Source organism: Urocitellus parryii, chromosome 1 (assembly GCF_045843805.1).
Source record: "Urocitellus parryii isolate mUroPar1 chromosome 1, mUroPar1.hap1, whole genome shotgun sequence".
Classification (NCBI taxonomy): domain Eukaryota; kingdom Metazoa; phylum Chordata; class Mammalia; order Rodentia; family Sciuridae; genus Urocitellus; species Urocitellus parryii.
In genome coordinates, this window is record NC_135531.1 from 206,606,729 (window position 1) to 206,622,421 (window position 15,693).

At 39.6% G+C, this 15,693-nt stretch overlaps 1 protein-coding gene across 25 annotated transcripts in view; it reads right to left on the reverse strand.

The window, feature by feature from the left end:
* The window catches only part of Neb (nebulin), a 205,594-nt gene that overhangs the window by 61,234 nt on the left and 128,667 nt on the right, over window positions 1–15,693 (reverse strand). For all 25 annotated transcript variants that reach the window (XM_077802538.1, XM_026387917.2, XM_026387926.2 and 22 more), the window contains 21 exons: window positions 13,999–14,103; window positions 13,585–13,896; window positions 12,772–12,876; window positions 12,143–12,241; window positions 11,427–11,528; window positions 11,185–11,292; window positions 10,251–10,562; window positions 8,814–8,918; window positions 8,597–8,701; window positions 8,242–8,346; window positions 7,325–7,432; window positions 7,104–7,217; window positions 6,528–6,725; window positions 6,058–6,162; window positions 5,232–5,336; window positions 5,031–5,135; window positions 4,621–4,728; window positions 2,429–2,542; window positions 1,922–2,119; window positions 1,507–1,611; window positions 737–841 (listed from right to left, as the gene is read on the reverse strand). In XM_077802538.1, coding sequence (XP_077658664.1) covers window positions 737–841; window positions 1,507–1,611; window positions 1,922–2,119; window positions 2,429–2,542; window positions 4,621–4,728; window positions 5,031–5,135; window positions 5,232–5,336; window positions 6,058–6,162; window positions 6,528–6,725; window positions 7,104–7,217; window positions 7,325–7,432; window positions 8,242–8,346; window positions 8,597–8,701; window positions 8,814–8,918; window positions 10,251–10,562; window positions 11,185–11,292; window positions 11,427–11,528; window positions 12,143–12,241; window positions 12,772–12,876; window positions 13,585–13,896; window positions 13,999–14,103 — 2,823 coding nt within the window. The remainder of the gene's footprint in view (window positions 1–736; window positions 842–1,506; window positions 1,612–1,921; window positions 2,120–2,428; window positions 2,543–4,620; window positions 4,729–5,030; window positions 5,136–5,231; window positions 5,337–6,057; window positions 6,163–6,527; window positions 6,726–7,103; window positions 7,218–7,324; window positions 7,433–8,241; window positions 8,347–8,596; window positions 8,702–8,813; window positions 8,919–10,250; window positions 10,563–11,184; window positions 11,293–11,426; window positions 11,529–12,142; window positions 12,242–12,771; window positions 12,877–13,584; window positions 13,897–13,998; window positions 14,104–15,693) is intronic.

The following is a 15,693-nucleotide window of genomic DNA, read 5'->3' on the forward strand; positions in this document are numbered from 1 at the left end:
AAGTAAATGGAAACCAAAGTCTCTCTTAAAAAAAAAAAAAAGTCAGTAGCCTGCTTCCCTTTCCCTAGAGAACTCTGACATGTTCTTGTTTCTTGTAGTAGGATCAGGGCCAGGTTGTGGACACTGGACTGAGAAGTGAAGACACCCCAGATATGAAAGGAGGAAACCTGGGCATTTCATCACAAGAAGTTCCAAAATAATAGATCTCAACCTCTTAGCTCACTGAGGATCTAATATTTACTTACAAGCCTGAGGATTTAATTATTAAGAAGCAGCTTTGTATTTGTTCTGTACATTTTCCCATTTTATGCATAAGGATGCTGAGGCTCAGGGGACTAAATGCTTTTCACCAGGTCAGATTGTGTGTGGTGGAGGCAGGACTCCACCCACACTTCCAGTTTAGAGCCTGCTGGCTTTTTACTCTGCCCCAGGTGGCCCTAATTATTAGAAGGCCTAGACACTGAGAAAGAAACAGTTGCTCATGACACATAGATACAAGAAGTGGCTTTGGAAGCTCTAAAACACGAAGTATTTCATAGACCAGCTCACTTACAACTCCACCCCAGAGAAGTACTTGACACTTCATGTGTTAGCAAACAAAGTCAGCATCTGAAGTACTGTCCAGGGACCAACTCTGGTTTCCCAGTTAGGAAAGGCTGGTGCTGCCCAGTCTTTGACCAAGTGGTGGCCTCTGACTTTGTTACTGTCCACTGTAAGTTCCCCAGAGAGTGCTTACATCGCTTAGCTGTTTCCCACTTTTGACAGCCTGGACGTAGACTGGTGTATCAGTGACCAACTTGTAGTCATTCCTTGTTTTCAGCACATGAGCTTTGTACTTGATCTGCCAAGAGGAAAGAAACAGCCTGCATTAGACCATTTATTACACTAGAAACTGCTGGCTTTCACAGAGGGTTCGGTAGCTTTTAACTCATGAGATTCACATTCATCAACACTCATTCGACAGACAACAATGGATTTGAATGTTATAACCATCCGTGTAACTAATGCTTATAGTTCTCTGAGGCTTCTAGAGTCTTTAGGAGACTCGACCGCTGCTTTTCTAGGAAAGTTTAAGCTTTCTTACTGAACTCCTCATTGCAATATAAACTTGCCTGATAAATCTGCTCTTTTTAAGAAAAGCCTGCCTATAGTCCATAAACTTCTAGCTGACGATATTTGCCTATAATGACAATTATGTTCTTATTACTGTATTCAAGAAAGTCCAAAAGGCAGAGAAAAGAGCCAGATATCCTTTCTCTACCAAAGGACAATGGCACAGCTGGACCATGCTGTTTGACAGGAATGCCAGATGCACTGCTGAGAAATGGCTGTTCTGTTCTAGCACCTTTCTCTAGCTCAGCCACCCTCAATATGATTTAATCCACAGTTGGTCTATGACAATGTCCCTACTTTGCATACTATCTCTTCAACACTAGTCCATATACAGATGGAAATATACCAAAAAAAAAAAAAAGAAAAGAAAAAGAAAGAAACAAGGAAACGTACATCATTGCGTAGATCATAAGCGTGTTTTGCATGGAGAATCTCTGGAGTGTCCCAGACGTAGCAACCAATTCCTTTCAGCCAGGTGAGATCATCCTTGTACACAATCTGGAGGGTTTCAGCCAATTCAGGGGATCAGGAAAAAAAAAAGTGAACATAATATCAACACTAAGAAACATGCAAACCTGGACCCAGATGACTTTGGGGAATAAAAACCAAAAGATATTCGTTATGCAGTGAGGCTAAGGATGCCACAGAAACACCCACACAGAGAGCCCTTCCTCCAGGTGTTGCTCCGAACCCAGCCAGACCCATGGATACATAGGAAAGGCTGAAGCAAACACTTAGGTAAATCTGTGTCTCCTCAGGTTGGGTGAGTGGGGGTGAAACAGGGGCCCCAACTAGGCAGTGGGCTTACATCACTGATCTGATCTGTGACTTTCCTGACGTGACTGTTGACTTGCAAGTCGGGGTGGCAAATCCATTCATGGAGGTGCAGGCGGTAATCGATCTCACTGACTTTCTTCTGAGAATCCTTGGCAGTAACCATCTCCACCATGTCAGGTATGGTGTGGATTTTCATCTTGTTCTTTTCATAAACTGATCTGTACAGGCGCTGTGAAGTTAAAGTTACATGCTCATGATACAGGACAATTGTGACAAGCCATCATGGAATATATGCCTTGCTCCTGTACCAGAGAAGTCAGGGCAGCCAGCTCACAGCAAGCTGTAGGAACAGGGTGAGTGGACACTTTTCACAAATTAATACTACAAAAATTTTTTAAAGCAACAAAGGCTGAGATAATGTTTAGCTTCTGTATATATTAAAAGTCAGTGCCCCTTGCATGGTTCAATGGAAAATTTTCTGATAGATAATACATAGCTATTTTTCTTGGCTTGAAGTAAGACCTCAGGAGTTACTTACATCAATGTTAAACTTGCCAACCCGGAGGCATCGCGCTGTGTTGGGATCATCTTCAACACTTTTTGGTAAAGTATAAAGAGCTTTGAATTTTTCATACTCTTCTCGGTACTTGATCTATAGAAAAAAAAATAGAAGGGGTGAAATTGTTAAAGAGAGTAATGGATTTATTTTGTTAAAAAAAAATGAAACTTAATGGGAAGGACCTGGTCCCAAGATCTGGCTAACTTGGGGACATCATTCCCCTGAACTTATTTCCTTGTCTTTATAGAGATATATAGGGACCAATGCCTACCACAGGGTCATTTGTGAGGCTTTTATCAGGCTGTATCTGAAAGTACTCTTACATTGCAGAGCACTATAAAATTTTAGTTATTATGTTTGCTTTCGTTTCTTGTGGTGCTGGGGATTGAACCCAGGGCCTCATGAGTGCTAGGCAAACACTCTTCCACTGAGCTATATTCCCAGCCCCTCATTGTTTTCAAAACATGTATACTAATGGAGGCTTTGCTGCCACTATAACCAATTCATTTTTTTAAAAAATATTTATTCTTAAATTTTTTAGGTAGACACAATATCTTTCTTTTACATTCATGTGGTGCTGAGGATCGAACCTAGTGCCTTATGCATGCTAGGTGAGCACTCTACCACTGAGCCACCACCCCAACCCCTAACCAATTCATTTTTAAGATTACATGACTTTTAGTCTATTACTACATTTTCATTGTTTTGTAGTGCTGAGAATCAAATGCATGGCTTTAACCACATGCTAGGCAAGTGCTCTACCACTGAGCTGTACCCCCAGCCCCAAATTATGTGATTTTTAAATAATCTCTTTTGTGATAATGGCTTTTTTTCTTACTATTTTAAATAAAAGATTAAAACTCTGCTCAGGAATTCCTGTCTATCTATCTGTCTTGTAGTGCTAGGGACCACAGGGCTTTGAGCATGTTAGGCAAGCACTCTACCACTAAGCTACATCCCTCTCTTTGTTTTTAATAACTGAAAAACTCAATGCTTAGGGGAGAGAATTAAATTTCAGTTTCTACAAGTTTTTCAACAACACAGTGCAAACAGCTGAGGGAAAACGTTCAGCTCTTATGCTGTGTTACCTATGAATTAATGTTCCATGATCATGTGAATTAGGTGTTAAAGCAGAAATGAAGATCCAAACTCCTAGCACATGGTAATAAAATAAAAACTCTCTTAGAACCCAGAGACCCAATTCTTAGTGGAAAAAGGGAGTTGGGAGAATTTGTTTCAGAATTCCAACTAAGCCCTTCATTGACTGGAGACCAACCAAAATGTCCACCAGAATTTTCCAGAACATTCCAGTTTCTTCTAATGTATTCCTCAGCTATAAAGAGGATAGTATTCAAAAGAACTCTTTTTTTTCTTAAAACTTTTTTTTAATAAACTGAGGTTGGAATCCATTTTTAATTTCCCTGTGCCCACCATGTTCCAAAAACAATTGGCCTAGAATCCTGCCTCTGTTACTGTTTTCATGACTAAAGGATAAAGCCTCCACTGGCCTTTGTAAATCCTATCTATAAAACTCCTCTTTCCAAGTGAAAAGTCTGCCCCTCTGGCATGGTCTATTCTGTTTATTTGGTGATGGTATGATACCCAGTTATCATAATCATATTTTTGCCCCCAAATGTACATTATTCAATTGACAAAGCTTATTTGGGGGGGGCGGTTATGAGGAATTGAACTCAGGGGCACTCAACCACTGAGCCATATCCCCAGTCCTATTTTATTTTATTGAGAGACAGGGTCTCACTGAGTTGCTTAGTTTTTGCTGAGGCTGGCATTGAACTCTCCATCCTCCTGTTTCAGCCTCCCAAGCCCCTGGGATTATAGGCATGCGCCACCAAGCTCTGCTAAGAGTCTATTTTATATGGTCTATTATATCTTCTTCTCTCCTCACTTCTGGCTAAAACAGAGACTTTCCATCCATGTCCTCTGCAGACAAGCAGCCTAAAAAAAAGGTCACTTCTGCATTCTTGCTGGTGTTTGTGATCTTTCCTGGACCACAGGACCTTAGAGGAGTTGGTGAGTGCAGAATCTGGAATTATTTGCTGTGGAGGTGCCTGAATACTTCTGGGCAACCTCTGAACCTGTCTGAAGGATTCTCAATGTGGGGAGCAGGAAAGGGCGGGTGTGTGTGGCTGTCACGTTTGTACTCAACTTACACGGCTGGCCAGGTGCTTCTGGTTCTTGGCGTGTGTCAGAGACAGGGTGCTGGTCGGCAGGATGTAGCTGGTGGCTTTCACTTTATCCCAGGCTTCCTTGTACAGGTTCTGGAGGGGTTACAAATCTTGTGACTATGGGACAGTGCATTCTGGTCAGCTCCTCAAGAGCAGGTTTTCCTCATTTCTGGCCTTCTCAGAAATTCCTTGCCAACCCCGAGGACTTCTCTCCAAATTGAGGTTTATTTAATTATACATATAAGAATCTTATGAGACAAAGTGGGAATTTGAAGATCCAGAAGAAAACCCGGAAAACCCTTTAGGGGGATAGGATACTTACCCCCACTTATTCTCCTATTATCTTTGAAAAGGAAAGGATGACTCATATATAAGAGGAAAGAATCCCAACTCACACTGCTGTAAAGACTCTTCAGGTTCTTGGTTCTGTCATAATCCACTGTTTCTAGAACTGTGGTGTATTTGTCCTTAATTTGATGATAATTTTCTTTATATTTCACCTGCAAAGAAAGAATTGCTTATTCACTTCTACTGTCAGGGAGACGTGTAAAGACAAGAAATACCTTGTCCTTGGAAGAAGAAGAAGGAAGACGTACCTCGCTGGCATTGATGCCACTTTGGAGAGCAGTCACGTAAAGTGGAGTATCTGTGACCAGGTTGTAGTTTTGTAGATTCTGTTTACCTGCTGCTGTGTATTGGAGCTGTAAAGAAAAACAGAAGTCACCCATAATGATAAGACACCCATCTGTCATTACCTTTAGTTGTCTGTGCCAACTTACATGTGACTTGACTTAGTTTTGGGTTTCTGCTTTAATCCTAAGAAACAGGTTATTGCACTGTAGTTCTTCAGACCTTATATGGCAACCCAAAAAAAAAAAAATCTCCCTTGATCAAAGGTGGGGTCTGGATGTTTACCAGGGACTCTTCTTCATTTGGTTGCTTTCTGCATGCTCATTCTCCACCCTGACAGCAGCCACACGATTTCAACCATCTGTTGCACCTGCCCTATCAGAGCTGAACCATATGCTAGAAAATGTTCCAGAATTTATTTTTCCCTTTAACATATATCTCCCTGTGGTCAAACTATGCTTTCGCTTCCCACTTTCTAACAGTTAACCTGGCCAAGGTACAGATGCTTCAGAATAGCTCAAGATGTAGAACCACTCAGATAACTTTCTGTTGTAAATTTGCATAGATTTTAACTCCAGGAGAAACCCATACCAAAAAGGTCCAGCACCAAGTAGAACACCAGAGATATTTAGTTAGGAGCAAGGGAAGGGGAGGCTTGATCCTCTTAGATCATACACAGTTCCAGAAGCTTCTCCAACAGAGCATAGACATAGCCTGGCCAGTAGCCCACTGATACCAACATGGATTCCAATGGCCTATGGACAGCCAGAGCTTCTAGGAAGATTAGCTTACCTGACTTTGGAGGTCATATGATTTCTTGGCATGGAGGATCTGAGGTGTATCCCAAACATAGCAACCAATGCCTTTTAGCCAATTCAAGTCATCTTTATATACATTCTGCAAGAAAAAACAATGAAATGTGACAGGTGTTCTGAATTTACAATTGAGCACCCTGATAATTTCCTATTGGCCCTTGGCTATGCTTAGTGGAGACTGGGTAGGCCTCTTGCCAGCTGGTAGGTTTTTAATGTCCTGGTCTATAAAACCTAGGGGCAGCAGCACCTAAGCCTTAGTCTAGTCTTGAACAGATTAACTATTTAACCTAGGTGTCCTAAGGCTCAAAGGGATTCTCACACTAAGAGGTGGTATTATTCATGCCACTCAGTTTAAAGTTGCTGGGTCAATAAGCACAGGGGTGATTGTGCTAACAAAGGATGGGGTGAAGCCTTTAACTAAGTTAAGATGCAGAGAGGACATCATACATCACTTAAGATCTCCTGGGCATTTCGGGCACGAATGACATTGGGTTCTTCCGGAAGAGACGTCCACTGGTGGAAGTAGTGTCGATACTCCAGGTCACTCAGGATGTACTGACACCTTTTAGCCAGCACGTGATTCATCATGTCATTAGGAATATGAACATTGGCTTTTGTGTCCTCATAATCTCTTCTGTAATTCAGCTAAAGAATAATATTTTTAAAGACAAAAAATTAGAAAATAAAATGAAAACTGAAATGATTCATATCAATCTCGTTAGAGTCTTATTTCCAATATACCTCTAGAATCGATTAATGTTTAAAAGGTGATCTTTTATTATTTTCTTCTCCTTTTTAAGTTGCCTATCCTTCTACAGTACAAGGTCAATAGAGACCCTGTTGCTTTTTCTTTTTCCCCATGCAGAGCCCTCCACGTGTGTTTTGTAGTGGAGGAGGGAAGGGGAGGGAGGAAGATCATAGTCCTCAGGAAGAGATGGGAAGTTCCAAGAAAGATCCCACTACTCCACCCCCAGTTCATCCTGAGCCACAGGGCAGCTATAAACAGGCAGACACAGGGCTTACCGCACTCCTCATCTGCTGGAAATCCAGACAGTGAACCACACCAGGGAACTCACTGATGTGTTTTCCAGCCAGGTAGTGACCTTTCTGCTTCTCATATGTCTCTTTGTATTTCAGCTGTGAAGCAGATTCACCGTTGAGAATCAGTAGAGTTTTCTAACCAGTCCCTTTTGTCCCCTCAACAAAGATCCCCAAACCTAATTACAGGCAAAGGCCATACTGACCTCACTGTTCACTAGGTCAGCATGCTTGGCTCCAACAATGGGAATATAGCGCTCATCCAGGGTATAGCCATACGCCTTGGTTCCCTCCCATGCCCCCTTATATAGAATCTAGAACAAAGAAACATGTGTCAATAAAATCTTGCATTTAACTACTTTCAGATTCCACTAAAACAATTGGTAAACTTAAGGTAAAACATTAATGTTCAAAGCAAGGCTTAAATTTTAATTTTTAGCCATTAGTGTGCCTTCCTAGAACACGGCAATCGTTTGATTGATTGCAGATTAGATCTATAGCTTCTGAGGCACTTTATAATAGAGTTGATTATATTTAAAGTTCCATATAAAGTGATGAGAAATTGCCAAAGAATAAATCACCAAAGACTGCTTCCTACCGGGGCGCATGTACGTGTACACACACACACACACACACACACACACATACACCACACATACACACACACACACACACACACACACACACACGCCTCCTCCTTTAAATTAGCTGAACTGAATTTTGGAGGGCAAGTTCTCTGTTAGCTGGAAATACTGCATGACTGCTGTAGAAAGACAAGCCTTTCCTGCTTTTTCTCTTGGTAGTTGCTCTGTCCTATGTGCTCCTGGAGCCCTTATAGCACTTGTCACATTATTATTGATCTAGTTATGTCTGTTCCTCTCCCTTGTGTGAGCTCATGAAGGCCTCATCTCATTGAGCTCATCACAGAAGCTCAGAAACTACCAGCCAAATGCATGCTCTTCGCTTTGAATATTATGCTCCTCCTAACAGAGAAGATGAAATGCAATGAAAACAGTAGGTCACCCTACCATTTCAGCTCTTCATAAAATCAGCTAAGAATATAAATACTGACAAGAACCTATAAATCAGGAACTGAGTAGTTATAACATAAAGTAGGACTTACGGTACTGTAGAGCTTTCCCATGTCTTTGGAGTGGGAGATATACGGTGTATCTGGAGAAAATATATACTTGCCCTTGGCTTTATTAAATGTTTCTTTATATTTTATCTAAGAAGAGAAAATAAAACCTTTTGATTACTATACATGTATACTTAAATTTTTATAGGATCTATCTAGCAACATAATAATCAATCTACATTTAGACATTAAGTTTCAGACATCTCCCTAAAGATTGTCTTATAATTTACCCCTCTTCCAATTTTTTACAAGCAACTATCTAGAGTTAAACCAAATCCACTCAACGATAGACAATCACCTCCTCTGACTATGTATTTCAGTACATCCAGAGCAAACTTACATCACTTTGATTGACTGAATTAATCTTGGCCAAAACAATCTCTGGAGGATCCACCACACTTGTGAAGTTGGGATAGTTGTCAAGAGCATCTTTCTTATATTTTATCTGCAAAGCAATAGATATAATGAAAACAGATCTACGGCCACAGGGCACCTACCCCTACAAGATAGGTAAGGAGCACAGGTATCAGGTTCAAAAGGGAATGAGCTTTGCATACCTGATTCACCATTTCTTGGTTCCTTGTCACTCTCACATGTTCCACAGAATCCAAGGGGATCCAGCCAATGCCACGGAGCCACTCTAGGTCAGCTTTGTAGACATTCTGAGAGTAGGAAGAGAGATGATGGAAGACACATGACTCACACAGGAGTACAGACAGAAGATTCTAAACAGGTTTTGCTTTCTTTCTTTCTTTCTTTCTTTTGTTTTAGAAAGATTTCTCTCTCATGACTTTTATCTCCTTCATTAATATTGGTTTCAATGGAGCAACATTTCTTAAGTCTGTGACTGTGCATGAAGCACTATGCACGGTGCTTTAAGATATAAGGTTAAGTGCTTGAAAGGAAGCCCACATGAGTGCTCTTCTAGGTGCAGGGAGCAATATTTTCAGCGGTGGCCATGAAAAAAGGTTTACCAGGAAGGAGGCACTCTCAGATTGACTTGGTGCATTTAGTTATGCAAAGGTATCTAGGGTACTGAGACTAAATGAAGGAAACTACACAAGTAAATGCTCATGTTTTTGTAGGGAAGGAGTAGGCATCTCTCCCAGTCTCATCAAGCTTATCTCTTCAACCACCACCACCTCTCCCCACTCCCAGCTCCTGGATCCTCCTAGACCACCCCATGCCAGATGAGGAGGTGCTGCTACTCTGATTAAAGTTTCACCCTAGTCATTCTGGGGCAGTAACCAGTGAGGAGGGATGTTCAAGTTCAGCACCTATGCTTCAGGCAGGTTTGACTTCCTGTCTATGTTCTGGTAATGATGAGAAGACTCAGGTAGGATTAGTGACTCTGTATACCAGAGCAAGTAAACTTTATGTATCAGCTTCTGCTCCTCAGCTACCTATGCCTGGGGGCAGGGAGCCATCTTAATTCAGGCTTTGGTGCAAGGTGGACTGCCAGATTCTCTGCTCCAAGCTTTCCCAAAGCTTTCTGTGAGGAATGCTGGGCCTTTGTGCAGCTTAAGCAATAATTCGTCTCTTTTACTTTGACTCCTTACAAGGAACTCTCCATAAAGGCCTCAAGGAACTTGGCAAAGCAGGAATGAGGCATTCCTAGGTCCTTGTCTATATGATCACCTACTATTGCCAAACCTCAACTCAATCTCCTTTCTCACCCAGGCCAATTACTATTTTAAGTTAATGATAATTCTCCATGAGAATATAAATAAGGAGTTGGGTGATGGCAGACAGGGTAGAAGAGCAGATTTTTAAAATAATTGAAAGCTATTCGGAAATGTAGTCAATAGGCAAAGCTATCAATCAGCTACTGCTCCTGATCTTTCTCTACTTCCTATCTAGCCTCGATTCTTTTCTGGGAACAAATGAAATATTTATGATTTAAAGCTTCAAAGACAGGTGGTTGTGAAATGCTGCTTATCATTCTCAGAGTGTACTATACATTTCTAGAAAAAGAAGAAACAAAAATCACTTACATCACTCTGTAGGTCATAGGCCTTCCTTGCCTGAATAACATCATTTTGGTCAGGATGACATATCCATTGGTGCAGGTAATTACGGTAATCAATATCACTGACAAGGTTCTGCCCCTGCTTGGCGGCCAAGACTGACACCATGTCAGCAGGTATATTGATTTTGGCTTTTGTTTTGTGATAGTCCTCTTTATAGAGTCTGTCATTCTGAATCTGGCCTGCATGCTCAAACCAAACCAGTTTAGGATCATCTCTCATGGTTGGAACACCAACGTAGTGACCTCTTTGCTTTATGTGTTCAGCTTTGTATTTCAGCTGTTGGGAAGAAGAATAGAGATCCCGTCAGTGCTGATAAGTACACAAGGCAGAGGGAGCCTGACTATCTTCTAAGGAACATTTGCTAATTCAGCCTCCCATTTGACACTCCTTCCCCAAGAAACAGATAACCAAAGCACTGAAATAAATAAATATGAAGAAATTGCTATTTAAAAAAATATTTTTTTTTAGTTGTAGATGGACACAATATCTTTCTTTATTTATTTTTATGTGGTGTTGAGGATCAAACCCAGGGCCTCACACATGCGAGGTAGGCGCTCTACCACTAAGCTACAGCCCCAGCCCCAAATTGCTATTTTAAAATAGAAAAAAAATTCCTATATGCATTCTTTAATTCTGAAAGTATCTATCTGGAATCCTAGAGATTTTAGAGAGGGAAGAGAATATAGAAAAAATTAAAACTTAAACAATAGTTGTTGAAAAAGCAAAACAAAAAAAAGGTGGGGGGTGGGAAGAAGCAGACCAAACCCCATGGGAAAACACCCAAAGCGGAGCACAAACTGCAGCTCTCAGCAAGCCCACCCAGGTCTGTCAAGCTGAAATGAACATCCCTTAAGGGCGATGCCCAGCACAGTACACTTAGAACAGGATAATTCATTACCTCACTCTGAACATCGCTGGAGTGATGGGCGTGAACAAATGGCACCGCATCTGGAGGCAAAATGTAACCTGTGGCTTTCTGTTTCTCCCAACCTTCCTTGTAGAGGTACTAAAAGACAGAGCCACAATAGCAGTTAAGTGAGGTATCAGAAGGAAGAGGTGAGCCATGTGCATAAATCCCCAATGGTTTCTTTAGGGTTCTGCATCCCCACTGAAGTATCAGGCATCAGAGTAAATCCATACCTGGTCCAGGATCCGAGCAGCCTCCTGGGCAGTGTGCAGCAGTGGGGTTTCTGTGAGGGTGTACTTTGATTTGATGGCATTCCAGTCTTTCCGGTATTTAATCTAAAAATGAAAGGCAAAGGGGCAAGTTACTTGATATTAAGAAAACATTCTTCTGGTGCATGCCTGTAATCCCAGTGGCTCACGAGGCTGAGACAGGAAGATCTCGAGTTCAAAGTCAGCCTCAGCAACAATGAGGTGCTAAGCAATTCAGTGAGACCCTGTCTCTAAAACACAAAATAGGGCTGGGGATGTGGCTCAGTGGTCAAGTGCCCCAGAGTTCAATCCTCAGTTACCCTCCCTGCCCCGTCCCCCCCCAAACCATAATGTCCAAGTAATTGCTAGCAACGATCATTGTGTTACTTAAAATATATTTCTCAGGCAGTTCTTGCACACTGAATGCAAGGAGGCAGGAAAGCTCTGGAAATGATATCTGCAAGGCTGTGTGATTTTATGGGGGATGGGAATAGGAAAGACAGTAGAATGAATAGGACATAACTTTCCTATGTTCACATGTGAATATACCACCAGTGAAATTCCACATCATGTACAACCACAAGAATGGGATCCTAATAGGAATAAATTATACTCCATGTATGTATGGTATGTCAAAATACACTCTACTGTTGTGTATAACTAAAAATAACAAAACAACAAAAGAACAGCCATATACTTACATCATCGAGGATCTCACCACTTTGTTTCGCTGTCACATAATCAACTCTGTCATCCACAGGAGTAAAGTTGAGAGTTTCTATTTTTGTGCGATATTTTTTCTACAGGGGGGGAAAAAAACCTTAGTCATAGTCCCTGGTCTTGGTGAACTGAGATTAACTAAATTTAAGGGCCCTCCTCTATTGAGGCACAGAGTTCCATATATGAATGGCATCTTCATGACAATTTTGTTTTCTTTTTGCCATTTTATTTTTAAATAAATGAGTTGGCTTCTTATTCTTCCTACAGATTATAAAGTAACAAGTTTGCTTATCTCCAAGAGTCACATAATTATGTGTATCATAACAATCTATTTTTTTTTCAAGTGGTCAAACTGCTCCCAATATGTTTCTATTGCTGACCAAAGAATTTTTCCTTTTATACAATTCCAAGCATCAATGAGTGTGCTGGATATTATATTAGGAATATGGTCCCATAATGTGATAGAAATACTACAGGATTATTTTGGGAAAATATGTCTAGCTTAAGTTACAGCACTTAAAAATGGTTTAAATTGCTGATATACAATGACTATATTTTGGCTCATGTACTTTTGTTCATTCTCTTGGGAAATGGCAACATTGTAAAATACCTCGCTGAAGATATCTGCCGCATGTTTGGCGTGATTGACAGAAACAGAATCATTTGGCATCCAACCAATTCCACGTAACCATTCCAAGTCAGCCTTGTAAACAGCCTGTGAAAACAGGGCCAGAATAAATTCAAATCTCCTCGTCCTTTTTAGCCTATTCACAAGTCTGATGAAGAAATACAATTTAGACACTCTATAAGGCAAGGATGACATACTCAAGCAGCCAGGGAGGTAATATAAGAAAATTAATTAAGTCACGTAGTGTGACAAACTCGAGGATATTTTTTTCTACTTAACATGAGTCAACTTCAATTCAGTTCCAGGTATTGTTGCCAAAGGCTAATTCATATCTAGAGCTACAGCTTCTGAATCTTCAGGAGAAATGGTAAATTCTAGATTTCTTAAAAACTTCCTGTTTTAAAAAACCTCAGCAACTTAACTCAAAAATTTTCAACAATGGTGTCAACTGAAAAAAGAGATCTGTGCCCAGATACTGTCCACGGGCTACCAATATTTTCCTTGATATAAACCTTAACTGCTACTTAAATTCTACAAAAATAATATTTTTTTTTCACAGCAACTTTCTTTAACCTGATGCATTCACAGATCATTCACACTACTATTTATTTCATGATACAAAGTCTAGATCCCTTCTGGTCTTGGTGATTTTGATATCACATTATAAAGGTCAAACTGATATAAAATTCTTGGCTGACTAAAGATGTGAAATGACAACAAAAAGATTTAATGTCACAAACTTTCTGGGAATCAAGGCAAAATGATAGAAGAGCTCATGGTACATTTTTCACTCACATCGCTTTGTAGTTCATAGGCTTTCTTGGCCTGAATCACATCGTTCTGGTCAGGCAGGCATGTCCACTGGTGCAGGTAATTGCGATAATCAATGTCGCTGACCAGAGTCTGGCATTTCTTAGAATGCAAGATGGAGAGCATGTCTGCAGGGCTTTGGAACTTAGTCTTCCATTTGGCCCAATGCAGCCGGTACTCTCTTTCATTCTGAAGCTTGCCAGCGATGAGGGCCCACCGGATCTTGTTGTCATCCCTGGCTGTGAGGGTGCCCACGTAGTGTCCTTTCTGCTTCTCGTGGTCAAGCTTATATTTATACTGGGGATGGAAAAAACAAAGCAGATGGATCACAGCATTCTCTTCCCATATCCCTGGGGTACCTGCTTAAAAAACTGAGAAGGTAAAAATGGCCACACTCACGTCACTGGCAATCTCCCTGGAGGCCTTGGCAGCCTGGATAGGGATGGCATCCAGCCGTACATCACAACTCATCTTCATTTCATCCCAACCCTCACGGTAAATTTTCTAAAGAGGAGAAAAAGTAAGGTATCATTCTAGATTCAAATTTAAAATAACTCCCAGTAAAGTAAAATTAATATTATAGGGGTGCAGATTCGAAGCTCCAGGACTGAAGAACAGTTAAATGATAAGAGATAATAGGTGACAAAAATCATTCTCTGCACCATTGTATTGGGCCATAAAATGATTTGGAGTTCAAGGTTATAATTGTATGCATAATGTAATTACTTTTTTTTTTTTTTACTTATTTTTTCCTTGTTAATGGATTGACAGCATTGGGATAAGTTCAAACATTAAAAGGCTTTTATTGTTATTGTTGAATGTCTTTGACTCAATTCAGTTTTGTAAGGTTAAGAATTAGCCTTTTCACATTTGTGAGTTTTTCTTGGCTCTTTTTGTATGATTAATAGTGCATGTTACTCAGGAATGTTAGATCTACTAAAGTACAATTGGATGTGACAGCTATTTGTTTTGCATTTTAAAAGAGTTTAACTAAAGTAGTGACTGATCTACAGATGTTTTAAAAGATGTACTTAAATATATATTTATATTTTAATAGATACATTCTGTATTGACAATGGCGGAAAGACTCAGAAATAACAGTAATTTAAATATATAATTCATAAATCAAACTAATCAGTATGGGGCTTCTATTGTGCAGAAAGAGGTGAATTTCAATCATTACAATTTCATAGCATTTGGTTTCTGAAAAGTGAAAGCTCAGATTAATTTAATAGTTGTAAGCATGGTTGAGTTTTATATGAATTTTCATTTAAGTTTTTGTTTGCATTTTGGGTGGGCCTATTTTACCAATTGATTTGTTTTATGTACAAAAGAAAAAGTTATTCTCTAAATTGAAATGTATTATACAAGAGGATATTTAATGTAAAAATGTCATGTTACCTTTTAATTTTACTTATTATTTTTTAAAATTAATTTTTGAAAGGTTAATTTCTTTAAGCAAAGGACAGGGGAAACTTTATTAGTTTTTCTCTTTCCTGAAGAATAACAGCATGAGATATTTCAGACCTCACCAAAGTATTTTTTTAAAATATGTCTTTAGTTGTTGATGGACTTTTATTTTATTCATTTATTTATATTCAGTGCTGAGAATCGAACCCAGTACCTCACACATGCCAGGCAAGTGCTCTACCACTGAGTCACAACCTCTGTCCCTTAATTTGATTTTTTTTGCTTTTATCTTATTTCATTACACAGATAGTTATACTATTTTTTTTCTTACGTAATAAATTTTATGAGGTCAAGTAAAAATAATCTGGGCTGGAGAACTAATTCTTTTTCTACTAACTTCGAGACTTTGAGAACATAGACTTTTGTATCTCAACTTTCTCATCTAATAAAAGCAAAACAAACCATACCTTATTAACATAGGTAGTATGAAAATTATGAATCAATTTAATATGAATATATTTTGTCACCCATAAAATAATATAAAAATATTCTGTGAAAGTTGTGCTTTCTAAACAATGGAAGCAGTTTTGAAGAGCAAATTATATCAAGATTATAATAACAGCAATACCATGTGTAAAAATATATACATTTTCATTTAAATTCAAATGGGATGTTTGGTTTCCT